This window comes from Brachyistius frenatus, unplaced genomic scaffold, assembly GCF_029030835.1.
Source record: "Brachyistius frenatus isolate BFR_SWC_R1_liver_20210118 unplaced genomic scaffold, ASM2903083v1 Contig_31, whole genome shotgun sequence".
Classification (NCBI taxonomy): domain Eukaryota; kingdom Metazoa; phylum Chordata; class Actinopteri; family Embiotocidae; genus Brachyistius; species Brachyistius frenatus.
In genome coordinates, this window is record NW_027210630.1 from 527144 (window position 1) to 552239 (window position 25096).

General features: G+C 40.7%; 1 protein-coding gene across 2 annotated transcripts; it reads right to left on the bottom strand.

Annotated features, from left to right (window-relative positions):
- Window positions 1-1145: 1145 nt before the first annotated feature.
- grk5l (G protein-coupled receptor kinase 5 like) lies at window positions 1146-25048 on the bottom strand. Of its 2 annotated transcripts, XM_069699716.1 has the most exons (16): window positions 24591-25047; window positions 11235-11330; window positions 11025-11137; window positions 7928-8005; window positions 7547-7644; window positions 7281-7373; window positions 5576-5639; window positions 5348-5488; window positions 5042-5232; window positions 4810-4847; window positions 4564-4653; window positions 4273-4481; window positions 4042-4179; window positions 3650-3787; window positions 3387-3518; window positions 1146-3294 (listed from the first exon to the last, which is right to left on the bottom strand). In XM_069699716.1, exons 1-16 carry the CDS (start codon window positions 24640-24642, stop codon window positions 3211-3213), a joined length of 1755 nt encoding a protein of 584 aa, XP_069555817.1. In that variant the 5' UTR covers window positions 24643-25047; the 3' UTR covers window positions 1146-3210. The 2 variants fall into 2 exon arrangements, with proteins under 2 accessions (XP_069555817.1, XP_069555818.1); XM_069699717.1 differs by lacking the exon at window positions 7928-8005 and having other exon boundaries at window positions 24591-25048.
- Window positions 25049-25096: the final 48 nt, after the last annotated feature.

Genomic DNA, 25096 nt, shown 5'->3' on the forward strand with positions numbered 1-25096 from the left:
TTTAATGAGCTTCAGTCCCAGGGCAAACTGCATTTCTCTGATGTGGATCCTGGCCTGGCAAATGTACCTGGAACCTGAAGATTAGAGACTCTATCCTACAAAGAATGTTTCTGAGAAGTGGTTCAGCTTCTGATGTTCAGTCAAAGCAATCATTGCAAACTGATGATGTGTACTGTAGTCTTACCAGATTGGCCTAATTTGTTTGTTTGACTTGGTGAAGGTACAGGGACACAGTAGCTTTTAATATTATTATTTTACTTAAATATAGGGTCTTTCGCAATGAAAAGGTCTCTAAGATAACAATATTTGTGTGCATAACTTTCTTGCAAATATCACCCTGTTATGGCCTTTTTTTAAATCCATAATATAATGACAAGCTGAAATCGTTTTTTTTATTTGCATGAATACTTGCATTGGATGTACAATCATTTCATTAAGTTTGAAGGAAAGAAAGATAATTAAGAAAATTAATCTATTGTGGAACGAAAATAACACAAAGAGGGTATTAGGTACTTAAAACAGTAACTTTGGAAAATTATGACTTAATTATAATTAAGGAATATGTTTTTCAGTATCTTACATTTACCCCCACATCTCTTACACTGTAATCACCTTACCTGCTTACCAGTGTGCAGAGGAGTGATTACAGCAATTGTTTTGATGTACGTAAGGGCAAAGGGGGTCAAATTATGTCTGATTTGGAAAAATGTGAATTAATCCTTTAAAAACAGACCGCATTAATTACAGTTGTGACATTAGTGTCACCTATAGAGGGCATGCTTCTCCTACAACTGTTGAACAATTTCAATTTACTGCACAATTATTGTCTCTGTTGGTAAGATTGATTGATCTTGATAGATGGAAATCTAAGTTCATCATAAATCTTTATAGGAGACATTAAATAAGACCATTAAATCTTAAATACTTGTATTATAATATGGAAACACTGCAAACTATACTAAAGCAGTATGTATCATTAAAAATATAATAGTTTTGCAGTTAGCTAATGTATGCACTTAAGAAACTATTGGAAAAATGTTAAAAGGAAACTAATATCTTTTATCATGTACATGTAATTGAATACAAACAAGGAAATGTTCTATGGGCACGTGGACAGAGCAGACAAGGAAATAAAGAGGCACACAAACTGTTGAGTACTCAAACTATAGTACAGAGTTTATTGGGACTTGAAGGACACAGTGGGTTTGGCTTTCACATGCACTCAGCACTTTGCTGTACATCACATTAAGAAGGAGAACTTCCCTCATCGCCTCCCTCCTCTCCATCCATTTCTCCCTTCACTTCCAACAAACTGTGTGAGTCTGCGTGTATTTGTGTTGAGGCGTTCCCCAGCGAAGCAAACAGAGCATGACAGTCAGAGAAGAAACAAAGTGCTGATGTCTGTGTGGGCATTGTCTGGGAGATCATGCTAACAAGGAGGCACTTCAGTCTGATTCAGAATTTTTTTTTTTCATATCAAGTATGGAGAGAAAACAACAGGCTTTTGTGAGATCAATAAGGACGATTTAAATTACTGCATGGACCAGCTTTCACTACCTCAAATAGGGAAACTACCACATTCTTAAAACAAGCAGAGGAGACTGAGCTCCTCCTCCCTTTTAATTGGCTGTGCTGCTGCGAGAAGGCCACTTTTTTGTGTGGTGCTTGCGGGATCCTCTGGTGTCATCCTTTTGTCATCTGCTCTGACATGAATCAACTGATTAAAGAAAAATCAGATAAGACAAACCTTTCACATGGTACCCTGTGTTTTCGATCACAGTAGGACACAAAACACGAGGAAGACCATTTAGATTTGCGAGGCATTTTGAAGAGCATGTTAAGGGGAAGTGTAAAGGGGCAACATATAAAAAAAAACCTGTACACGAGACAACGATGGCTATGCAGCAATATCTTGTACATGGAAAAGGCATAGGGAGAACAAGAACACTTTAGTTTTGGATGAAAAAAAACAAGCGGCATGTGACAATATCGATAAAATAATGTGCCTTGATGATCAGAGGTAAAACATTTTCATTTGGTAGCAAAACAGCATGACATTATTTTAAATTGTGCAACTTGTAAGTCAGGCTGAGTGCATGTGTTCCTCTCCACTCCATGGGGACTGTGCAGAAAACGGAGCAAAAAACAAAAAAACAAAACAAAGATTTCTGTTTCTGTACAGCATATTAATTGGATTTTCAAAACTCCACATAATGTCAAATATAAAGTGACATTGTAAACCAAGGGAGACGTCTGTGTGTATACGATGGTAACATCAATGGAATGAGGTATGCAGAAGCGAAAGGGATACAGCTGTCCATACTTACACTTGTCCATGCAATGAAAACACAACACAATTCTCACGAGTGTGTGCGTCTATCTGATTGTGTATTAACTGAAATGTATGTGTGCTTTAAGCAATATGATATGTCTGCAGGCTCATATTTAGAGAAAAGTGTATAAAAGGGATCACACATTCTGATCCTCCTGTGGTTCTAAACGACAGCTAAAAACCTTCATAAAACCAAGAACTCAACATGACAACAGTATCACAAAACTAAATTGTAATCTTTGGCCTGAGTGTACGCAAGGCAATGTACATTATGTGTTGAGGTTGCTGAGGTGATGTGTTCTGAATGTTTAGGAGTGATCTGAGGTATGGGAGCTGAAATACAGAGAAAGAATAAGTTAAGAGAATGAGTTGTGCGGATGGTGACGATGGGGGATGCGGATAGATGGCTAGATGGTACAAGATACAGGCCAGAAAGTACAAGACTGAAAATGACTGAAAAAGAAATCTCCTTTACTGGAAAAAAAATAACAATAATAAATTCACCAAGACCCCATCTTCTATTCCCTGTGGTGGTCTTTATTATACAGTGGATCCCCTGAATATTAGCTTGTTTTCTATCCTTTTCTATTTTCATCAACATCAGTGGCTCTGTTCTATAGTCCAACAATCCTGAGGGTAAGTAAGGTTTCTCTGAATATTTCCAAGCATCTCTTCAACATTGACCATCCTACTGCAAAATGCCCAGGGTCTCAGGGCTTGGTCACCCCCCCTCCCTCCCCATGGGCTGACCATTTAGGCTTTTTAGACAGGCTGTCTCCTGCTGCTCAGGCCCCGGCTGTGCACCAATCAGCACCGGGGAAGCCCTTCGAAGCACCTTCCTTTTGTGTGTCTGTGGCTCCCACACTAGCACGGTGCCACTAGGGGGCAGAGTTGGACATGGAGTCCACAGAGTTTACACTGGAAGACTGCACACGGCTGTTGGAAATAGACACCTCTGGGTGCTGCAGCAGATAAAATGAGAGAGAGACATTTGTGTGGGTTAATTTGAATGAGTGAGTCTGGCTTTTGTGAGTGCGTCTGTACTTTCACTCACATGCCTCCTGAAGATCCTGTCCAGCAGGCTGCGTCTGGGTGGTTCTGGCGGCTGATTCCAGTCCAGATCTGGAGGTCTCGTGCCTTGAGGCCCAAACACATTCAAATCTCTGAAACATTCAGTTTCTATCATCTGAATGAGCGGAGAGGAGAGAATAAAAACTAAATTACAGAAGAGAAGAGGAGAAGAGACTGCTGCTCTTCTAGCAGTTTTACAAACTGCACTGAGCATTTAAGAGTGTCATATAAAGTGCACACACTTACCTCATTCTGCCATGGGATGGAAACGCTGCCTGTAGCAAATTTGGAGTAGAAGTCGTTGTCAGTTTGGTCCAAATTTACTCCCTTGACTGTTGAGAACTGCTCTATGTCCAAAACATCCTTACAGTACACTGCCCGAGGCTGGGAGAGGGCAATGACCATGAAAAAGATGCAGTTAAGAGAAAAAACAGGAGACAAGTTTATCTTAATGTATGATTTATGATCATGTAATTTTGCTTGCTGTTCTCCAAAGGACTTTTTTTTTTCTTTCCTTTAGTGGTCACTTTCATTAGCGTAATGATGAAAATATGACTGGCTGCAGTAAAGGCAGAGTTTCATATAAGTAATGGGATTGATTTAAACATGCAGTGTGTACAGTAATATAAACTGCTCACATCAGGCACAAAGGGAGGCTCCACTATTCCAGCCTCCATCCTTTTGAAGTTGATGTTTTTGAAGAAGGAGTGGGCCCTGACGCCCGCTGCTCCATCCGCCTTGCACCCCAGCCTCTGTTTCGGGTCTTTGGTGAGCAGCTGGGTGAGTAGAAGCAGAGATGAATCATTCAATTATTCATATCTCTCTCTGTCTCTCTCTCTCTCTCTCTCTCTCTCTCAATCAAGCCTCACCATTCTACAGATGGCCTTCGTGTCCTCTGTAAACTTGTCGTTATACTCCTCCTCTTCTTCCTGCACCCTCCGCTCCACTTCCTCACGTTTCACTCGCTCTTTGCGGGCGCGGAAGGGCGATCGTCCGGCTGTCATCTCATAAATGAGGCAGCCGAGTCCCCACCAGTCAGGACTCATGCCGTACTTTTCATTGTTTATCACCTCCGGAGCTGAAGAGAAAGAAAAACAGATTGTTATGGTTTAAAAACTTTTTAATTTAACGGTGGAAGTGTTGATAACAGTATTTCTTACCCATGTAGCCTACTGTCCCCACCCTGCCTCTAATGGGCTCCCCGTCAGGCACTTTGATGGCCAGCCCCAGGTCAGAAATACGAATGTGTCCTGCAGCGCAACATTCATCAGTGAGGTACAGCCCCTGACGGGTTTGTCGTCATAGAACTATGTGCAAAACTATTTCAAACATCGCTACAGTTCATCATGAGGCATTAGTGTAGGTCAACAAAAAAAATGCTGACTATGTAAAGCTTAAAAACTCACCATTGTCATCTAATAGGATATTCTCCGGTTTCAAATCCCTACAAATAAGACAGCATGTGAGTGTGTTAAAAAAAAAAAAAAAAAAAAAAAAATCAACATTCAGCAATGTGAAGAACAAAAGTATAATTTCACACACAAACATAATTAATACAAAAAAAATCTAATCTGAATCTAACTGATCTAAACTATATGACACAATGCATTAAAGACTGTGCACAATTTGCAGAGCTACCTGTAGACAATAGATTCTCTGTGTAAATGCTCAAGCCCACAGCAGATTTGAGCAGCGTAAAACTGGACCCTGTCTTTCTCGAAGCCCGGTGTGCCCATGTTGTAGATGTGAAACTTCAGGTCTCCGCCGTTCATGATGGTCAGCACCAGACACAAAGCATCTTTGGTCTCGTAAGCATACGCTAAGCTCACCTGGAGGAAGACAAGAACTTGTTAAATGGTACGCAGTAGAACTGCTCTGACATGCATGCTAAAGAAAATGCAAAAGCGTACGTGCTGTAAATCCTCTTCTTTTACTTTTACTCACAACAAATCTGCTGTTGACTTTCTCTAAAATCTGCTTCTCGTTGAGAGCCATGGACTCTCCTTTCCTCTTCTTGATCCTCTTCTTCTCCAACTTCTTGCAGGCGTACATCTTCCCTGTTGCTCTGACCTGGCAGGCACACACCTGAGAGGAAAAACAAAATTATATTTCATATTATTACTGCTGAATCCCAGCACTTTAATCATCAACACTTATCACTGTATGTCTTACCTCTCCAAATCCGCCCTTCCCCAGCACTCGGTATTGTCTGAATGTGTCTTTAGTGATTGGTTGCCTGACAGAACACAGACACAGCAAAACCATTAACAGATGCTTATATGATATTGATTAAGACAGAGATATTATCTGTGGAACTCAATACCATCCTGAGTCTGTTTCCTGTGCAGAGGGTGGGGCCTCTTCTACATCATTTAACTTTCCAGACACGGGATACAATCAAGGATGCTCTGAAAGCCTGCTGTTTACTTCTAACTGCCTTTGATATCACTCTGCATAAAATATTTTCCTGAGTGATCAAATTCTATCCAAGTCATTTCTTTTATCTGCCTATTGCCCTCTTCTTAAACTTCAAATACGACAGTTATTTCATGTGTTTGTATAGAATATTTAAAAAGCTGAAAGGTGTTGATTTATCTGCAGTTTACCTGCAGAGTTCCAGTTATTTGTTTAATGGTTTAAAGAGTTCTTGGGTTGTTTTAAGGTGTCATTCAGGTTGTCTCTAAGATTAAATATGTTTGATGATTGCTGTTGATGATTTTCTAATGACACTATTGTGGGATTTTACATTTATGTGCTCTATTTTATGTTTGTTTCTCATTGCTAGCTCTGCCAATCTTGTCTGAGGCAGTGGGATAAAAGAGTCACTGAGTTTTTCTGCATTTTATAAAAAGTTAACAGCTGAGAGGAAGGAATTGAAGTTAAAATCCCTGAAATGACTAACTGTAGTTCTACATAGTAGAGTAAGACTAGGGCTGGTCAATATATTGATATTATGTCTATAATTTGTCATATGAGACTAGATATCATCTTAGATTTTGGATATTGTAATATTGTGATATGGCATATATGTTGTCTTTTTCCTAGTTTTAAAGGCTGCATTATAATGAAGTAAATTCATTTCCTGAAGATAACAGGATGTTCCAGCTGTTCCATTGTTTGCTTTTACTCCCCTTTAGTCATTACCATATGACCATATTACTGATTATTATTTATAAAAAAATCAAATTGTGTTATTGTTTCTTGAAAGCACCAACAGCTTTTACAATGTCACAGTATCAATATTTAGATATTTGATCATTTAATTTGGCCCAGCCCTACTTAAAACATCATCGGATTCCAGCTCACAAATAAACAGAAACACAAAAGAAGCAGTGGAGGAATGAAACAAAGTGTTTTTACTCCAATATTGTACTTTATGTACTCTATTCTTCTACTCCACTTAATAAAAGTACTATTTTTTTTTACTCCCCAACGTTTATCTTAGATCTAATATTATATTTATTTCATATATTAAAATCTTAAATAAATCTCAAATATAAAATATGATGAAACGTAAGAAAACTATCCAAGACGTTAAATTATCTTCACCTCCACCAGCTACAACTTTAAAATGCTGCTCAGACTGTAATGCACCTGAATATTTCTGCTATCACTGGACAGAGCAACTCTTAAAGCATCTAAATCTAGAATAAGTAGAATTGTTAAATAAAGAAACCTCTTAATTTGTCCTGGTTTGAATTTATAAAATTGCAACAAAGAGCTCTGTAGTGACCTAATTTCACTACAGCGTGAACTAGTTCACATGCTTATCCATGATTATACAGACTAATTGACCTCTCTGCTAAAAACACTTTGTCAGTGTGTGCATTCAGAATTTACATATATATGAAATATGTGCAAACAGAAACCTACAGACCTCTCCAGCATCTTCCACTGCAGAAAGCGGTCAAAGTACATGCTGTTCTCGTAGTCTGCGAACGGCGCTCCACTCAGGTAGTCGTGGACAGCCCTGGTCCAACACATACACAAAAGGCTCAATCAAAATATTTACAGCTGAGAATATAATGCAAACTAAAATTCAGTTAGCAAAATGCTTAATGTTTCAAAAGAAAATAAGCAGAAAAAAACAAAACAGGTGAGAGTTCGGTGGACAGGTGAGAGTGAACGAATGAGTGAACTCACTTGCGGCAGTTGCTGAAGATTTCCTTACATGGACTCAGCTCAAGGTTCTCTCTGCAGTCGTCTGCAAAAACCTCCACGATGTCGACACACTGAGGTGACTACATCAACACACACACACACACACACACACACACACACACACACACACACACACACACACACACACACACACACACACACACACACACACACACACACACACACACACACACACACAAACAAATGCGTTAATTCAGTTGTAACTCAACATTATTATCCGCTTAGAGGTTTTTCACTAATTGCTGAACATTATTAACTGTAAAAGGTTTCTAAATTAACTTTTAGATGATAGGAGGAGGAGGAGGTGTTAAAATGTAAAAAAAAAAAAAAAAAGAAAGTTACTTGTTTTGAGAGAAAGGTCTTGATGATCTGGTCCCCTCTGCTTTTTCTTTTTTCATCAGGTGTCACCTCATAGTCCTCCTGAACAGCAAAATGACTGTCATTCACAACATCCTGTGTAAGATTTCTATTATGCCTGATTATTAACATCAACAGATGTCCTGAAAGTTTATTGTTCCTTTAACAGCTTCTGGTCCTAGTAGAAGTAGTTATAAATTTGTGAGAGCTACTTTCTAATCAGGCGCCTTTTGTAAAGGTTTTATAGGTTATGGCATTATTATTTGCAAGTTTTTCTAGTTCTGATGTTAAACATTAATAATGACTTTTGTGTGGCCAGGTTGTGAAACATTTCTGTCTGACCTCTGAACTTGGGCTGCAGCGCACCTGAACATTCATACTTTTTCAGACTTGATGGACTGTTGCAAAAAAAAAAAGTATCAATAACGAACATTTAATGCTGCAGATTTGATTCCAATGAGCAACCGAAAGTCATTTATTGATGATTATGTTGACATTTGAAACTGCAGAGCTGATGACTTTCTGACTGATTTTAGTTCATGTTTTATTAAGGGCCAAGGCCAAATGAACTCATAAGACACCAAATATTTAACAGCATTTAGTAGAAAAAACTTATTCAAAAAGGCTCTGTTCCTGTCAATTCAAGTCAAGTCAAGACAATTTTATCTCAGAGCCAAACATCAAAAATTTGCCTTGAAGTGCTTTATAATCCACACAACAAATTGGTTTGGTTAAAAGGGGAAAAAATTCCCCTCAAAAAAACTTCAGTGGGAAAAGAAAGCTAAACATAACTCCAGTGTTTTATAACCCTCCAGTCAGCTGAGATAAATGACATCCTACTAAAAAGTATATCCTCTTAAATTACACTGATGATGATTTAGGAATTAGGCCAGAAGATCTAAAACCGGATGCTTAACTTTTCCCCCTTTCTGCTTTCCAACTGTGAAAAAACAAAAAAAGCAGAAACTCTCTCTGCCTTCAATAAAGAAGAAAACGCAAACTGTGTTGTTTCACTTGAAAGATGGAGCAGCTGCTGTTAGTGGTGACAAGGCCACACACCTCTCTGCATGTCACTGTCACTCTCACATAAACATATGCTGCTCTTGGCTCGTGTTTGAACATATGTAGCTGCTGATACAAATCGGTTTGGCCGTCACACGCTGGACATACTCGACATTTCGCGGAGGCAATGACATGAAAAGCGCTCTGACGCATTTCATAGCCAGCACTTTTAACATCTGAAAAAGGCGTGTGGGAGGGGTGTGGGTGGAGGGTGTGTAGGGGGGAAAGCAACATGGTGTCCCTGCTGCACACTGGCCCGACTCTTTCTATTAGTGGGTTTTTTCCAACATGGTCCTGCGTTGCCCGGCAACCACGCAGTAAACACTGTGGGATTCCTTGAGGTCCTGGAGTGTCACAGTGTGTCACACCAGTGTCATCAGCTTTCCACTACAAACCCCACCCCACACACACACACACACACACACACACACACACACACACACACACACACACACACACACACACACACACACACACACACACACACACACACACACACACACACACACACACACACACACACACACACACACACACACACAGTGTCACTGACACTTCAGAACAAAGCCAAATGAAATCCAGCGAAGAATTCGTACTGTACATAAAAATGTAAACATATAAGTGTGACTGAAAAACAGAAAGAGACAGACAGGGAAGAGTGGAAACACACACACACACACACACACACTCTCACACTCACTCACTCACTCACTCACACACACACACACACACACACACACACACACACACACACACACACACACACACACACACACACACACACACACACACACACACACACACACACACACACACTCCCTCTACCTCCTGAACCATTGTGTTCAGGATTTCTCACACTCCTTCTGAGTTATTTTTCTTTTTTACACATACACAAAAGAACAACAATCTCCATATATGTCACTGATTACTAACTATTCTACTAAGTTTCTGAAAAGTATGATGACTAGATTACATAATAAAACTGTCCAATGAAACCCACAACAACACAGTACTCACATGTTATTTAATCTCTTGAAATACAAGCACCTGCTTGGTTGTAATCACCATCAGACCTGCTTTATTGTCAACTGGGGTATATAATGCTCAACACTGTGCCTGGCCTCTGAGCTCATCACATGGACTGCAGAATTAGCTCCAACATGTGTTTGGGATTGGTACATGTAAGTGGTTTCCCCCTTGCAGAGGGTGATGGTCACTTTTAGGGCTGGGTGGTTAAAAGGGTGCAGAGAAGGGAGGGACGGGGGTTTGTGTGTTGGGATTGGAAGGGGTGGTGTGGGAAACAATGCTGTCCTTTCTGTCCTGTCACATGTTCACAAAGATATTCTGGGCATAGATAGATAAAGACTTAAATGTGTCATGTGGGAGGTATTTTGTCTAGACTCAGAGAGAGAGATGGGGGGATGGGAGCAACAAGCTGGGTAGATGGGGGATCTGGCTGGTTGAATAATCACTACTCAGTTTAATTGTCTCCTCTGGCTGCATGACCCAGCACCGGAGTATTTGCAGGCTATGCTGTAATCAAAGTGAGTACACTGAAAAAGCAGACGGGTGTCTATTTCTAGACAGTACATTCGTCCAGGAAAGAGTGATGTTTTTCCTGATACTCCGATAACATAGTTCCGACTTGGGAACAGGCTGTCTGTTACAGAATCAATTATATGCCGTTTACTATGAAGGGGAGATTTAAGACACAAAATCAGTGGCATTTTTTCAAACAACTCGCCGACGAATATAGATTTTGCTGGCTGAAATCCCAACTGTATATTGCTTTTATCAGCTGTAGTTATGAGCGGGCTTTGTTATGTTTCCAGGCTGATTGTTGACTTTAACCACTTTTTAATTTCTAGGATTTTTAATAGCAAACTTAAAGTGTGTGTGTGTGTGTGTGTGTGTGTGTGTGTGTGTGTGTGTGTGTGTGTGTGTGTGTGTGTGTGTGTGTGTGTGTGTGTGTGTGTGTGTGTGTGTGTGTGTGTGTGTGTGTGTGTGTGTGTGTGTGTACCATTGCATCCAGTAGCTGGATGCATCGCTGCAGTTTCGGTCTTGTCTCACAGTAAAGACGGAAGAGAAGCCGTCCAATAGGCAGTTTCTCACAGATGCTGACATAATCCCTCTCTGCAGAAATAAGAAGCAGACTTTAAAACACAGCCTTTGGAAACATTAATAGACAAACACACTCTCCTCAGAAGAAGGGGAGCACACAAGGACGTACCGATGCTGTTTCCCGTTTCAGTACACTGGCTTATATGAGGAAAGCGCAGGATCTCCTTCCATTTTTTGCTCCTTCCTTTCCGCTTCCCTCCTCCACCTGTGGTGACAGACAAACAAGAGGTGAAAATGTTACAATAAAAAGAACTTCATAAATTTATCAAAGTTTGTTTTCATCAGTGTGGAGTAAATGGAGGCCTAATAGCTAAAAGGAGAGGGAGAAGAGGGGGCTTGTTTGTGGGCTCTCCCCTGAATGAAATCATAGTCTCAGTGTGTATATATAATTCATAGATTACGTCTCACTTCCTCCGTAAATCTCTCCTCTCTCCGCTGGCTTTCTTCCTCACTCAGTAGCTTTTCTGAAAGTGGAACAGTGTGTGTTTAAAATGTGTGTGTGTGTGTGTGTGTGTTTGTGTCCACACAGACAGAAAGCCTATCCTGACCGGCTCAGTTCCCATTAGAACCCGGGACTCTGCCAGACTGGATTCCACCGCACTGAATAATCATGCATCAGCTTCCTGCAGCGACATATCACCATCATGAACAAGAATCACTTACATCCACATCGTCTCCTTGGGTAGTTCAGGGAAATGTATTGTGCAGTCATCCAATAATCCAATTTATCTTTGACTTTTATGTTTGATTGCATACATATTATCTGTCTAAACCAAGTTAAAATCCCCTTTCCCATTTCCTCTCGTCCACAGGATGGGATAAAACACAACTTGAAGCACTTATTTCATTGTTTTCCATCCATTACATCTTAATGCGTGCGCATCATGATCGACTCAGTTTCATTTTTTTCTTAATATGCTATGGACGACTCTAATGAACTGACAGGGATTTCCTTTAACCGCTGTGTGCAGTGGAAATTTGCTGTGAGTGGCTCACCCCAATGTGAGAAGCATTGAGAGCATGAGAGCAGGAGAAGCAATGACAAGCAGAAATCTTTAAGTAATAACCCAGGAATGTGAGAAGCACTACGTCATACTGGCGCCTCTGAGTGAAAGTTTTAGCAGTTTTCCCATCAATTCTACTGCATATAACTGCCTCATCCTTCCCTCCTATGCTGTCTGAAACGTATCTGTTTATCCCAAATACACCATGTTGCCTTTGTAATATTGTAATATAACACAATCGCTTAGACTTGAGTTCAGAAATTTAGATTACACTCAACAGTGTGAGGATTAAAGTCTCAAATTAGCACATTGTGATGTGATATTAGACTGGTGGTTCTCAACTGATCTGGCCTCAGGACCCACATTTTTACAGAGCAACCTGAATATTTGAGACGTTCAAATTTATTTCACAGAGAAATTGTGCAGTAATGCATAATGTGTTCATGCACTGTTTTTAATGAACCAAAAAAAGTGCAACCAGGGCTAAAAAAATCCAATGAAATAAAAAGGCAGACATATCTTACATTAAATAAAAAGGCTTCTCTAATCCTAAAACTGTTAATAAATGCTCGAATAAGAGCTAACAACTGATGTACTGCATTAGTTTTAGTCATGGGAAATGTGTGTGCTTCAAAATAAAAGCATTGCATCAGAAATTCTGTTGACTTCAAAACAAAATTTTGACTTTTTTCACTCCACTTTTCTTTTTCTTTTTTTTTAATGCAAGCATCCGCAGCTCCCTCAAAATGCCCCCCCCCCCCCGACCTACTCTTAAGTCACCACCACTTGAGAACCACTGTATTAGACAGTATGCTGGCTTTGTTTAATACACATTTTATTATCATGTCATAGTCTTAAGAAGTATCTGTTGCATCACAATTATTTAAATACATCACATATTCAACATATTCCTTACAAGTCTGATTCACAAAAAAGGGTTTTACAGGATTGTAGGGACTTTCAATACAAGTTATTCTTGGGTGTCGTTTTTTGTTCTTTTGATAAGGGATCCTACGTCACTAAAGCTCATATACACAGAATGGTACTCATATCATTACAGATAAACAAGAAGCGAGACTGTATTAATAACTCGGGTTAAAATATTCCCCGAGAGAATCATTAACTTCCAGCACCTGCTCCTCATCAACATTATTGTAGACCAAACAAACAGACACACTTCCTTTTTTAAGCACCAGTTGTCCTGTGAAAACAGTTCATATGTAAAGTTATGCTCCGCAACAAAACGTCAGTGCGCTTGGTTGTGTGGTCCAATATCTTAATGTCTTTTAATAAAGACATAACATCTACTAACAAGCACAACGAGAGGATAAAGGTCATTCCCCATGGGGGTCACCGTGCTAAAAATGAATGCACTTCTGCCACTGTGAAAACGTCCACCAAATGGCATAGATTTCCTGTGAAGGGTCAACACCATGTCAGATAATTGTACCAAACACGGCCGCTCCGCCCAGGCATTCAAATTCTACACAATGCTGAGCCAACCACAAATAATGTAGTTCCTCCTTTTTCTGTTCTGTGTTCTGTTTTCTTTCCTTCTCACTGCTCTCCAAACCTATTTTATTTTTCATTTTCTCTCCCCGTTCCTGCTTTTTTTTTTTTTTTTTTAACTCATTTCTCTCCTCGACCCTCTGCTGCTTCCTGTAATCCAGCTTCTTCTTTTTCTTTTGGGACTATATATGCTGAAGATTTTCTGTCATCATCATCGCTATATCATTGCTGCCAGCCAGTGACTGACCTCAGGTGCTGCGTCAGGCCCATCAACCCGCTTTGTTTTGCAAATAAACAGAACATTGCTATAGGTCACTTGCTTTTTGACCACTGAAATGAAGTGACATCTGGTGCCGTGTCACGTTTGTGAGAAACTATTGTTTTCTTCCCTCTTAACCCGTTACTCATCTCACAACCACCTCATATTTCTCCAAAACCCCCTAAAAATTATTTGTTGAAGCAAACAAAATGTTTTGGCAACTTTTAACCAGTACCCCTGTCAGCATATTTAATTTGTCCAGCTGTAACAAACAACTATAGGATTCATAACACGGAAGAATAAAGATAACATCAGAGGCCTGTTTTGTGCAAAGACGAGAACATCCACGTGTGAACACACCTAACCATTCCCATAATAATGCAAATATTATGCATAAATTATTCATCTCTGCTTTGCAAACTTGACCATCAGGATGCAACGAGTATTTTCCTGCTTGGTCTCAGTGTCTTATGTCTGTGGATTTGAAAAAAAAAAAAAAAAAACTCAAAGAGTTCAAATGAGTTTAAATTGTGTGTTGCATTACTGTTTGCATATTTGAGGAGGAAATATTCTTGCAGGATATAACAAACTTAAGTCTTTGGGGAAGTTGAAAAAAAAAGATTAGATATAAAAGGAAGCACTAAGAATATAAATTCTCATATGAGGAAACCAAAAATTTAAAAAATACAACCTCCACTTTCACGTGTTTTGTCTTATGTCCAGATAAGTTCCTCTGTGTTCCTGTTCAACAAAACTGTATGAATACGCTCATAAATGTCGTCCATAAACCATCTTGTCCGCAGCCCTCTGTTTATTTCTTTCTCTATTAAACAGTTCTCACTCTCGCATGGTCTGTCACTTACACATGAGCTGAAATATGCACTGCACTGTGGATTCGCTGCACACAGGAACTTGTCAGTCTAATTTGTTCCATACGGGTAGCGTGGTCGCCGCCCTTTATCTATGTTTCTGCCTAGCAGCTCCGACATCATCAAGGCATGTCAAGTGAAGCAAAAATAAGGTCAGAGAGGGAACGACATCCGTCTGGCACAACACCAGGGGGTTACCGGCATCCCAAACATCTGTATGTACTTGTGTGCTGCACACAGCGTTTCTACTGTGACCTCTCTAGTAATGTCCTCATGCTCAATCTGACCAACTTGGGCAGTCCTGCAGGCCCCATCCATCAACACATTCAAAAACATCCCTACTTATCTGTGAGGTTATATTCATAAAGTGTTGACGCACAAAACAAATCCAAACAATGAACCAGTTAGTAGCTCAGACACGCACACAGTCTCTGAGGCCTCCTCTTACATTATCACTCCAAACATGAAGTTAGATCTGCTGTGGACAACCAGTTGAAACCACATCCTTAGTCATGCTGTGCATGTGGCATATATGTAAAAACATCTGGAGCAGAATATGATGTGAGAGAGTGCTGGCAGAGATGAGTGCTGCAAATATTTGCTCTTCTCTATTACACCTACACTGTGCAAACAGTGAGGAAGATTTAGGAAGATTTCTGTGACTCCTAACACTCATCTCCTGCCTCCACTGACCCTCCTCGTTCACAAACAACTGATTATCCCTTTCTGATTATCCAACTCTCACCTAGTCCCACATCATCTCCTTTGTCTGATCTGTTAAATGTCGGCCTCGCGGTTGAGTCACACTCTGATGGTCAGCGAGGTACCAACACCAGGACCAGACTATGATACAAATGCCTCTGTTCTCTCAAAGTTTCCATCTTCCTTCTTTCCCACAATGTCGAACTGTTCAATACTTGGCATTCATTTGTATGAGAGCTGCAGGTAAAGGCTGGTGTTTTGTGTATGCAAAACATGGGTGGTAAATACACAACAAGCAGATCGCCAAGGAAGAAGTAAGGATTTACTTTGACACTCCGACACATCCTCTCTCTGCTTCTCAGAGCTTCTCACAGTTTTGCTTTATCACAAGAAACATCTTGATGACATAGTACTAGATATCCATCTGTTACACAGACAGAAAGGAGCGGCATGAAAATAAATCACACCTTTTTGTAGCATGTCTTGTGTGAATGTTGTGTGGCTGTTGTTATGCAGCATGAACAGGGATGAAGAGGAAAATAAAGATGGGAAATACTATACTCATACTAAATTTTGAGGCCTTATTTGTGGCATTATCTTGAACTTCCATCTCTAGATGTGAAAAACTGGTTATTTAAGTATTAGTCCTCACAGTATAGCAAGTGTGAGTGTGTGTGGTCTGTATGCCACAGGAAGTCGGGGGGGGGGGGGGAACGTTGCCCAGACCTGAGCAGAAGGGGAGGACTATAGCAGGAAGACGCTCTTTGTTGGCCTGTTCCACCATGATGTCATGTCGGTCCCTGTGTGCAGCCACCTTATTACCATCCTAAACGAGCCTTTCTGTCCATGTATTCCTCATCATCGCAGTAATAACACGGGATGATACATCTGCAAACACGCTCACAGCAAACATCTGTGACGTACACCTTTTACCTGGCAACACTCGACTATTCTTTTGGCTGCTGTGGGTGGTCACATGTTAAACCACTTAATGAGAGGTCATAAACTCAAAATCAGTCATGGACAATAACAGAGAGATCTTATCAGCAGTATTGATGCTAGCATACAGCTGTGTCCCAAAAGCTAAGACAACAACTGAATCTGACTTGACCATAACAATTGAGCTGTGATTAGCATAAAAGCGACATTTGTTATTAAATTAAATAATTTACAAATACAACATACATTCAGTGTGTATTGCATGTTGCCTACAGCTATATTTGCACAAAGCTTTAAGAAGAAATACACCACGGTGACTATTTTCCTGTCTTTATGTCCTTGTAAACATTACTGCCATAAATAGAGACCAGCCCAAGGGCAGCGGCAATGTGTTAATACAAAGTGAGGTGGTCAAACCGGTCCGTGACCTCAGAGCTGGTGAGCTGTGACAGTTGTCGCTGGAGTAACTGTGTCTGCGAGTGAACAACCATGTGCAGGAAGATACTGGGTGTGAAAACTTGCATGCAAGGGCAGCAATGTCTCATAAAGGGTACATTTCCTGTCTGGAAACAGTCAGGTGCCACAAGTTTCCTGTTCTATAAATATATAAAATATGGAATGTGAGGGGGGAAACACATTGAATAGACTGAAATTATATAACACACGCTGTCTGATCAAAGGACCACACACAGTGCAGGGCACACTGGGTAATCCACGCTGTTTGCTCATTCATAAAGATCCAGGAGGACAGAGCATAGTCCACATGAAGCTGGCCCTAACAGGTCGCTCCTAAGCTCTGGCAAGGTGTTATGGTGTTTGTTCACCTTCGTAAATGTTTTGATAGGCCGAACATTAAGGTGGTGTAATCCTACATCTCCGTGAAGGCTGATTTTTATTTAGTCTGCACTGAAAAACAGCAGTTACATCACAAGTGAGCAAACATCAAGGGAAGTGCTTACAGTTAAAACAAGAGAACCGCCTTATCAAACTGATGGAACACATGGTACACTGTATGTGGATAGATATTACTGGGTGTATGCTCTCTCACACACACACACACACACACACAACCACAAAGTGCACAAAACCCCCTCCAGAAATAAGGTTAAAGTGATTACGTTGTTCTTCTCAAGCTATCTCTATCCTCTCTATTTGTTCTCCATTTCCTTTTTGTTGTCACACACACACACACACACACACACACACACACACACACACACACACACACACACACACACACACACACACACACACACACACACACACACACACACACACACACACACACACACACTCTCTCTCTCTCTCTCTCTCTCTCTCTTCATGAAGATGTTTGTTCTTGTCTTCCTCCTATGTTGACATTCCATGTTCTTTTGTCCCTGCTATGGTAACATCCGTAGAAAGAAAAAGGGAAGAGTATTTTAACTGAGATGAACTGCTTAGAGAAAGCTGCTGTTTCAGCTTTTACCCCATTTATCTGGTTTTCTGGGACAACTGGGCCTTACTCTGCAGCAGGTTTGTTTGTCTTTTCTCACTACTTTTGAAGACTCAAGAAATGCTGTTGGAGACTTGCTATGTTTTTACAGTATTAGATGCCACAAACTGGTCTATTTTCTCTCAGAATGGACTGTTAAAAAATCCCCAGGCCATAGGTTCCCATAAATAAACAATAGTGGCCCACATAGGACAATAGGGACATACACACGTGACCATTTCCTTCTCCTAAAACATAAAAGATCCATCTGTTGTTTTTCAAATTGAACTGTCTTAGCACTAAATAAATTACATGGCCTCATTTAATTGCAGGCTATTTAATGTCTGACCTTGGAGTGTGTGTTTGCATGGATGTACACAGAATCAACAAGTATAGTCTAACCCTTGTACAGCAGGAGACAGAAAGGAAGGTTCCAAAGTTATAATATTGATTATTTGATTAATGCACATCAAATATGTATTGGCTATTCCATTAGAAATATGGCAGCAGTGAGGAGTGCAGGAACCACATCAAGACACAATGAAATGCTGCATAAGTAATGACCTGTATGTCTGACAATGGGGAAAAAGCTATTATCGGTATGACTGCTCACTGCATTCCTGGAGTATTTCAGTGACAAGCTGGTAAAATCTAAATTTTTCTGCATCCACTTTCCCTCAGCCTGCCTTGTCTACTTCTACTTTCAATAATTATCTCCTATATTTCCCAGAATTCCACTCTACAACCCCCAGAGAACAGGCGTGAACTTGTTGCATCCAGCTGAGTTACGTATACTGTATGTGTGGGTAGAGGCAGCAATAACAATAGAGATAGTAGGAGCCAGAGAGCTGAATTTTTCCACTCAAGAAAAAATGAGTCACACTCCTACTCAAAACACAGCAAGCCTTGTGGCGTGTTGTTGATGGAGAAATGAGAATCTGCTTCTTCTTTGCTTTATATCTCCATGTGTGTATAACTGCAGGTAGAGGATGGAGAGCCAAGAAAAAAGCTCTTGGTTTCAAATTCAACTGAAACAATTAGGAAAATATTTGAATTAAATAATGAGTACTGTTACTTGCATGAACAAGAAAATAAACGGGATCTGAAAATATAAAATACAAGATGAGATATTGAATATTTAACAGTGATGAGCCAAATAACTAACTTACTGTTTAGTTTGCTGTAGTTTGGTGGAAAGTTTGCATGTGAGGGCATCTGAATGATGGATCACCAAAATAAAATGTATAAATAAAAAACACTTTCCCTGTTGAATTCTTTACTGAAAAAAAGTGCTTTTAATATAAATTATTTATGTATATCATATATAAATGTCTTTAAATGTGTCCACAAACAGTGGAGATCCTAAAGCCATGCAACATTGTTAGCAGCATGCTAACTGTGGGTGAGTACTTATAGTTACTTGAGTACTCAGTTTCATCTATTTGTCTGCAAGAATTTGCTAGTTTGCATGGCACACTACTTATAACAAAAGTCAGTCAACAAAAAAAAACTTGAGCAAGAGAGAAAGAGTTCTATTGATGCTTGTTGTCTAGAACCACAAATCTCAGCTTGATGGTGGCGGGTGACAAGAGTCAAACTGGGTAGGCTTCATCCTATAGGGACCATAAATGTTTGTGCCAAATCTCAAAGTCAATCCATCCACAAGTTAAAATATTTCAGTCTGTGTGACACTGTCAGCAAAAACAATATTCTATATAGAATAATATTCACTAATTTAACACCCGTAACCCTACTGACACTATATCTCGGGTTTGAATTTGCAGACTGATACAGAGCTATGTGCTTTAATAATCAAAGTGAATCAAACTGAGAACTGATAAATATGAGATAAGTCAGAATGGGTCACAAACAGCCCTGCTGTTATTTGCAAAAGATTTTCTTTGAAGGTCTTCTTTTTCTCATCCCTTGCGCCTTTCCCGTCAGAAGAACCCAGAGAGGAAACAACAGGCTGGTTTCTATCTGGTGTATTTTACCCTCCCTTCCATTAAGGCTCTCTACCCAATAAAAGATGACAGCATTACTCCATGGGTCCGTCCTTTCAGAGGGGTCCTGAGGGAGGAGCACTCCAGGCAAGTGTTTTTGCTTGTGTGGAAGCAGGGGAGAAAGTTTGTGTGATAACAGACAAAGATTGTACTGTATATTATTCATACTCACATTACTGTTAGCTGGCAGGCAGAGGATGAGACGGGACAGCAGAGATCAATGTTGTGTGTTTGACAGCTGAGGTTGCAAACAGGTTACCTGGCTCTAGATTTCACGATAAATCTGTTAGATGTAGCGCGCGCGCGCACGCACACACACACACACACACACACACACACACACACACACACACACACACACACACACACACACACACACACACACACACACACACACACACACACACACACACACACACACACACACACACACACACACCCCTCCTGCAGCAGGAGCTGAAAGCCATTGTGCATGTTGAGCACACACAAGTCACTTGAGCAGACAAATACCTCATGCCTGTCATGTTCTCCCACACATACCTCCTTGGAATGACAAGCCTGTAATGTTTGCACTTATCAAAATATCTTCTTGAGAGGTAAATGGGCAAAAAAAATAAAATAAATAAATAATAAAAACAAAAAATCATGATATGAGTGGGTTCAAACTCAACAGAATCCAATCAGAGCTTGTTGGGATCAGGATGAGGAATCTTTTGTACTTTGGAGCATCCCAAATTATTGGATACCACCATCTGTAGTTATTAACCATGACTTTCCCATTTGTGTATTTACACACAAAGGAGGTCTAACTTAATTAAAAGCCATATAATTCTGGGGAAATGCCACACAAAACCTGATTCTGACAACCTATACAAAATCAGTTAACTACTAGCCTATTCAAGACAAAGTAATTACAGTGAGGCTGCAGTTAACCATTATTTTCACTATCAAATAAACTGCTGATTATTATCATTAATCATTTAATTAATGAACTGTCAGAAATAGTAAATAACATGCAAACCTGTTTCTCATGGTAATGTCTTGTTTTGTCAGACCAGCAGTCTAAAACCAAAATATATTCACTTTATAATGATATAACATAATCACATAATTTACAAACTGAAGATGCGGCAACTCACATATTTTTGCCATTTTTGCTTGAAACATTATTCAAAAGGTGAAACAATTTTTTTAAATAGCTGATAATCAAATCACTGCAGCTCTAAATGATGCTGTAATTCTTTTTCATAAACCGTTTCTACAGTATGAGGCACTTCTGAAAACTGAATTTGTAGTGGTTTTTTTTACTAGATTTTTACTTATGTAACATCAACATCCAAAAACACGACGGCCCGAATGAGAAAGCCCACAGGCAGCAGAGTGGAATTTAGTCTAGTCGCCCAAACTAAATACCCCAGTTCTGTTACCGCAATTCAAGAAAGGCATCTGGATGCAGCAGTGCAGTTTTTCCCCTTTACTCTCATTCACTTCGACAGCCAGTGACGTTCGCTCGCCTGGCCTGGAATCTATGATTGCTGCCAGCAGGAGTTGTGAATGGGGAGAGGCAGACAGATGTGTGTGTGCGCGCGCGCGCACACACACACACACACACACACACACACACACACACACACACACACAATATACACTCAGGGTCTACTTCGCTGATGTTGCTAGCGTCACAGTGGCTAAGTTCAGGTTACATTTAAACAAAGGAATTCCACCCCCACACCCGTCATCTGCTCACACACACATAAATCTACAGTACCCCCTGGTATTAAACCTGCTCACTCAGTCTGACTGCATGTCAGCTGCAACCTTGAAAAGCCTCAACCAGACAGATCTCACTGAAACATACACAGAGGCACGTCAGGCACCTTTGTTTTTTTGTTTTTTTATCTGCTGTGACCCCCAATTACCAGTGCTGACAAAAACTCACACACACATCGGAGCTTTTAAGATCAGCACATCAGCACTTCCTGCTGCTCTGACATGGTGAGCAGTTCTGGAGCTGTCAGATGATACTCAGATGACCATGCTGGAGATCAGGGTGTTTCATTTCACCGCATACTCATCATCCATAAAGTATCTTCCGCAGAGACCGGAGAGCAGCTCCACAGGAGGATGGAGCTCGGATGGCAGTAGCCCACTCAGTTTGTTATGTAACAATCAATTTGATTAAATAAGTTATGGGCTGCATCTAACTGATAGTGTATGATACCATTTTGCTTTATGTAACAGTGGTCACTTAACGAGATGGTTCAATATGGTGAAAGCTGCCCCACCCCACCCCCCCTTATGGAAATCAAAATGTTTTCCACTTTGTTATTAACACATCACAGCATACTGATCGTAAATCCTCTTTGAGCTGAAAGATTTCACCAAGTTCCAGTTTTAATCTCAAGGTAATGTGTAGGTTCTCGTAACCAGTGACGAGAGTTCACAAGATCTTGGCAGTAAAAGCCAGACTAGCACTGTCCGAACAGTCATCGCTGACACAGAAGAATCAAAGAGCAACACCAGGCTGACTCAGGGCCTGTTTTGCATCACTTGGCCTCGGGATATCAATAGCTTTTTAATTTCTACGCTCAGCTGGCAGTCGCACTGTTTTATAGATATGGGAGGTATGAGGACTCCGGCATAAACAAGCCAAAGATTGCAGTGTAAACTGGGCCTTCCTGTTGTGCGTAGCTGGGAGCGTTTAGACAGAGGATGCTTGCCTCTCGGTTCGGCTCTGGCTTGAGATGCACTCACATAAACAAACATGAATAAACACCTTTTTATTTGCTCCATTCGCATTCAATCACTCTTGACCTAAAATGAGCCTGACTGTACGCTGTACTCTGCCATACATACATACAAACAAGTGAGCGTTACCACCAGCACACAGGGATCTGCACAGCCTTCAGCACTCGGTCCTGTAATATAAAACCACTAATGATTCAGACCGTTCAAGGATACAATCAATAACACACTCACAACAAACTGTGACATGTTTCAGCGTGCACCCTGCAACAAATCTTAACTCTGCTGTTGAATCAGTCCCACATGGCTGCATTCAGAGGGGCAGTGATCAGGCTGCTGAGAAAGTCGTGCTTCAGCTATTAACTCAAAGAATCATCTCATCCAGTGATTGTAAAAGGCCTTTTTCTCTCCCACACACAGTCAGGGCAGGGACTGGATGAGCACCAATTGAGCAGCTGGGACAAGCAAGATCTGTCATGGGTCATTAACTGTTCTTATTAATTCATAAAGCTTGATTCACCCGGCCCAGTTGTGCTCTGCTACCATAAAACAAACGTCACAGGTGAACACATTCCTCACAGGGGATTTTGAAAGTGTGTCAGCTTCCTGGATCATTTTATTACTAAATTAATGGCCATAAAACACTCTCTGGCCTCTCTAGCCCCCCCACCCCTTTTTTTTTCCATCATCGTAAGGAGGGAGCTGCCAGTCTTCGCCTGCATCACCCCGCAATTCTGCAGAAACTGCTGCCACATGAAACCATGTTGCTCAATGCAACCAAACTTGTGTATGCACTTGCAAGAGTGAGCGCCTGTTTGACAAACCACAAAACTGAGTCACTCACCTCAAATTTAGAGTACTGCTGGTCAAACATGGTATGACAGAAAAGACAGAAGTATGTAACACAGTTCCATGGAAGTACTATGTTTGAGTGTTTTTTTTTAACCCATTAGTTCCTCAAACAGGTTTGGGAGCATCCAGTGGTTTAAGGAAGTTCCACTAGGGCCCAAAAATGTAATCCTATTTTGTTTCAGTTAATGTGCATTACCAAATTTAAAGATGAGGAACAAATGATTATATTTTTGTCTTAATTCATCTTGCTGGTTAGTTATATTAAAAAGTTATTGCCTTATGTGGCATTCTGAGATCAAATCTAAAGGTTTTCAGGTTCAGAAATATGCTGATCAAACTGCTGACAATCCTTTAAATTGAAATATGAGAGCCTGTAGTGACTGATTCCTTTTCATGAGAAACAATTATGGAGTCACAGCACACAGTGTTTACCTCCAGGCCTTCCTCCTGCCCTCAGTATGATGCTGTCTTCCTCAAAAGGAGCAATTAATGACAGCATATACCCTCATATTTCAACCTATATTGTCAAACTACATGATGCCTCCTCTGCCATTTGACTGTTTCTACACTGACAGCCACAGTCTGTCTTTGCAGGGCCCCTGACATAGATTTCAACACCAGTCACGTCATCAGATCACCGTTCAAATGTCAGGCAGCCTACACTCATTTATTCCCTCTCCAGAAAGGAGTTATTCCCTGCCTCAGAGTTTGCTTCAGCATGCATAATGTTGCGAAAGAGCGCTTTCATTTGCACAGACAGCGAAAGCGGATGTGGGAGGCAGACCCCCACCACCACACACACACATACGTGGGGAAACGCATACGATCTGTCAAATCGGGAAGGATAAAACAATACCTTAGATTGATTTAAGGCTATGATTGATCACAAGATGAACAGTTTCTCGCTGGTGTGCTGACGCTGCTTGTAATATATTGCGCAAGACTCTTTCTTTCTGTTGTATCTGTAGGATTTACCTGCTGTAATGAGCCGTACAGTCCGCAGGCTGCCGTCATCATTACGATTATTCCCACCTATTCTGCATACTGAGCGCAAAATGTGACAGAGCCAGGCCTGCTTACTGTTTGCACTCCTTCATGTGTCAACTTACCCTCTCTTGCTTTTAGCAGTACAGTGTTGGCTACTATGTTCTCCAGCTCCATCAAAAAAAAAAAATCCCAAATGCAAAGGTTTTCGGTACACAAGCGTCTGCAGCGAAAACAGCGTCCTTCAGCGTGTACGGTGCGTTTAGTTTCTTCACTCCTTGTAGGTATCCGAGCAAATTTCACTCATATCAAAGTCGTAAAGGATAAAACAGGATGTTATAGATTTGCTTGCAGTGTAAGCTGGGCATGGTTCTTGTTGTGGGCTGGAAGTGCGGTGCTGCATTTCTACTCCAATCCCCCCAAAACCATTCCATGCGTAATTTGGGTGCGAAATCTCTCCAAAGCAAAAAAGACTTAATTTTGGGGCCCCGATGTGCGCAAAACTGGTTCCCTCAACGGATCCTTCACAATGGTACACCAGGATACCACCAGCTTTACCTTACAACAGCAGGGGTTGGCTGAGTGCACCAGAGAGGACATCAACGCGCCCCCCTCCCCTTTTGGTGCGTAA